Source organism: Chlorocebus sabaeus, chromosome 11, assembly GCF_047675955.1.
Source record: "Chlorocebus sabaeus isolate Y175 chromosome 11, mChlSab1.0.hap1, whole genome shotgun sequence".
Lineage (NCBI taxonomy): Eukaryota > Metazoa > Chordata > Mammalia > Primates > Cercopithecidae > Chlorocebus > Chlorocebus sabaeus.
Window position 1 is genome coordinate 8,600,086 of NC_132914.1, and position 3,114 is coordinate 8,603,199.

At 43.2% G+C, this 3,114-nt stretch overlaps 1 protein-coding gene across 1 annotated transcript; it reads left to right on the forward strand.

The window, feature by feature from the left end:
* The first annotated feature begins 552 nt into the window (after nt 1-552).
* On the forward strand, nt 553-2,246 carry LOC103218600 (salivary acidic proline-rich phosphoprotein 1/2-like). The gene is made up of 3 exons (XM_007967654.3): nt 553-616; nt 1,562-1,597; nt 1,957-2,246. The coding sequence occupies exons 1-3, from the start codon at nt 553-555 to the stop codon at nt 2,244-2,246; spliced, it is 390 nt and encodes a 129-aa protein (XP_007965845.3).
* The last annotated feature ends 868 nt before the right edge of the window (nt 2,247-3,114 follow it).

Here is a 3,114-nt window from a genome sequence, read left to right on the forward strand (position 1 = left end):
AGACCATCTCTATTACATGAAAATTTTAGCTAAATGTGAAAATATCCACACATACACACACATTACGAGAGATGGAAATAGGCTACAAAAAGAGTCAGAGATATTGACCATCTTCACTATTAGCTGTAGGATCACTGCCCACCACCCCGACACACCGACACAAACACACATACACAGAAACAAAAAGCACAGTGGAAATCAGAATAGTCTTTCCAAACAGATTGAAAACCAAATGATGTCGAAAGTTCAATTCTGACACTGTGCTGATTGCTTGGATACAGTTCTGTCAAAACATTTATCCAAGTCATAGTTGTACCTTTTAGATATTAGATACAAACAACGTCCTACCCAACCCTTCCTGCTGGGCTAGAGTCCCAAAGAAATGAGGGATACACTTGACCTGCAGTAAGCAAAGCAGAACCCAGTCTCTGAGGTGATGAGGCCCACCCAGTAGGGAGCTCAAATGCGCCATTGTTCTGCTTGTCTTTATAAAGGGAGCTGACACGTTTCTCCCAGCACGAAGTTGGGAGTGACTCCAGAGCCTCCTGCAAGATGCTTCTGATTCTGCTGTCAGTGGCCCTGCTGGCCTTCAGCTCAGTTCAGAGCTCAAGTGAAGGTAAGACCAGTTGGGGGAAGATATTGTGACTCTGATTGGGGTTTACGGGCAAACGCTATAGAGGGGGAAAGTGGAGGGAAGAGAAGAGGATGAGAAAACAGATGGGGCTGCAAACAGATGGGACTGCAGAGTTCTCATGCCAAGGATCAGAAGACCTGTTGTGCCTTCATTCCTCATCCAGGCCTCATAGTTTATTGATTGCACAAATAGAACCCAATAAAGAATTTGTACCAGGGAAGTGAGAGAGTGAGATTTGCATTTATAGGGACATGGGACTGCTGTGAAGGACGCGGAGAACGCAAGACAGAGTCAGGGAAGTGCAGCTGTGAAGATCCTGTACTGATCCCGGTAGACAGGGATGATGCTGGCCTTGCTGTACAGTGGCTGAGCATCATGAAGGAGATAAACACATGTCAGAGCTACTGCTGAGACAGAGAAATGGGTAAAACACTTGTCTCTGTCTACACAGAGGTAGAGAATAACCAGAGTGAAACAGTCATTTTCTTCTCTCCTGCATGTAGTATTTCAAGGTGCTGGGAGTGGCATGTGTCAGACTGTATCCAAGTGGTTACTTCTGGTGGCTCCTGTTGAGAAAGCTTGCAAACATAAGCAACATATTTACAGATGAAAGAGGGCAGAAGAATCCCCAAATATGTCATTGAAATACTCAGAGCAGTTTAACTAAATAAGCACTAAGGCTTGAGGAATCATAACAGGACCAACAGGGGCCCTTCTCTGTTGAGTTCCTGGTTGATGCTCAGTGTAGTAACAACCCTGCTTCCCCTTACGTCTTCCTCCACTTCCAGTAGCATCAGATAGTGACTGATGAGGTCAGAAAGGGAGATGCACAGGGTGTGATCAGAGGTCCCTTTTCCTCGTAGGACACTATGAGCCCTGAAAGATGCACAAAGTAACTTTTCCCATCATCCTCTACTTCTTTTCTAGATGTCAGCCAGGAAGACGCTCCCGCCATAATAGCAGGTAAATTCCAATAAATTCTCAGTAAATTTTGTCTCCATTTTTTCCTGAAGAATTGATGAATTTTCAAGTGTCTTCTTATCAACATTTTCTTCTCAGGAATTGACTAATGTCAGTGCCCCAGAGATATAAGTAGTTTTCTCCCAGCCTTGATTCTGGGGACAATGAACAAAGAAATTCGATTTTTCATCACCCTTGTGTGGATGAAGAGGAGGTCTAATCAGGAAGCCTTGGGAATCGGGGAGGTTGGGAGTTGAGACGCAGGTCAGAGAGAGACAGGCTCTGTGGTGAAGACACAGAGGTATGAAGACAGGAGGGTTTTCCAGCACTGAGCTCAGCTCTTCTTGTCTCAACTCACACAGATGAGGAAGACTCTGACCAGTTCATAGATGAGGAGCATCAGGGACCACCTTTGGGAGGACAGCTATCTAAACTCCCTGCTGGTGATGGAAACGAGGATGATGGCCCTCAGCAGGAACATCCCCATCACGGAGGCCACCACCACCGTCCACCACCTCCCACAGGAGAGCCACAAAACACACAGAAACCAGGAGGCCATCACCATCATCGTCCCTCACCTCCTCCTGGAACACCTCCACCTTCCCAAGGGAGCCGCCCATCAAGACCTCCAAAGGAGCAGTCTCCCCAGTAATCTAGGATTCCACGACAGGTGTGATTACAGTTTATTCTCCATCAAAGGCTCCAACTGCTACAGTTCTCCAACTTCATTGTGCCAATGAGTTCATTGAAAAGCTGTTAATATTGCCTTGTCCTTGAACACATTTCTAAAAATTGTTATTCAGATATTCTTGTATATTGTATCAAGATCCTGTGTTTTACAGAAGCTCTTGAAGGCAATTCTGATTTTGGAAATCACTATCTTCAAATTACATGTCTTAAATAGGGTTGATGATGAGGGTGGTGTAGAACCATGTTCTCCTTTTGGCTCTCTTTTCTTTCCTCAAACTCAAAGACTCCCATTTAAAGTTTTCACCTGGACATGCTTTGCTCAGTCCTGCCTCACATCAGGCTTTCATGTACAGTATTCCCGCTAAATGGTCCTTGAACTTTCAGCTGTTAAATGGTATCTCATTTTTAAAATACTTACATTTAAAGTCATACATCCGTAAGCTAACAAAAACTAATCTCAGTGAACAAAAAGGTACAGAGCTAAATAGTAAGAGCCTAACTCATCTTTCTTCCCTTCTATCCTTTTCAAAACCCCCACCTTTTACTCTTTGGAATCTACTTTTTGAAGTATTTATTGCTACATAAATATATATAATGCTTTTATTACAACCACTTATACCATACTCTATATTCAGATTTGTGTCTTACTCAAAGGAAAAATTTATTGTTTAGAAAACATTCACATGAGTTCATTTAGATCTCTTCAGTGTTTGTTGGTTAGTTTGTTTTTACAATTGGATACTATTCTATTGTTTGGTGGTTCCAAAATCTATTTAACCAATCCCTGTCACTGGACACTGAGGCTGGTTTCACATTCTCACTATTACATG

Excerpts from the sequence above, each read along its gene's own strand:
- LOC103218600 (XM_007967654.3), top strand. The coding sequence starts at position 553 with ATGCTTCTGATTCTGCTGTCAGTGGCCCTGCTGGCCTTCAGCTCAGTT. Across the intron at positions 617-1,561 it reads AGTTCAGAGCTCAAGTGAAG|ATGTCAGCCAGGAAGACGCT; the intron begins GTAAGACCAGTT and ends CTTCTTTTCTAG. Across the intron at positions 1,598-1,956 it reads CGCTCCCGCCATAATAGCAG|ATGAGGAAGACTCTGACCAG; the intron begins GTAAATTCCAAT and ends CAACTCACACAG.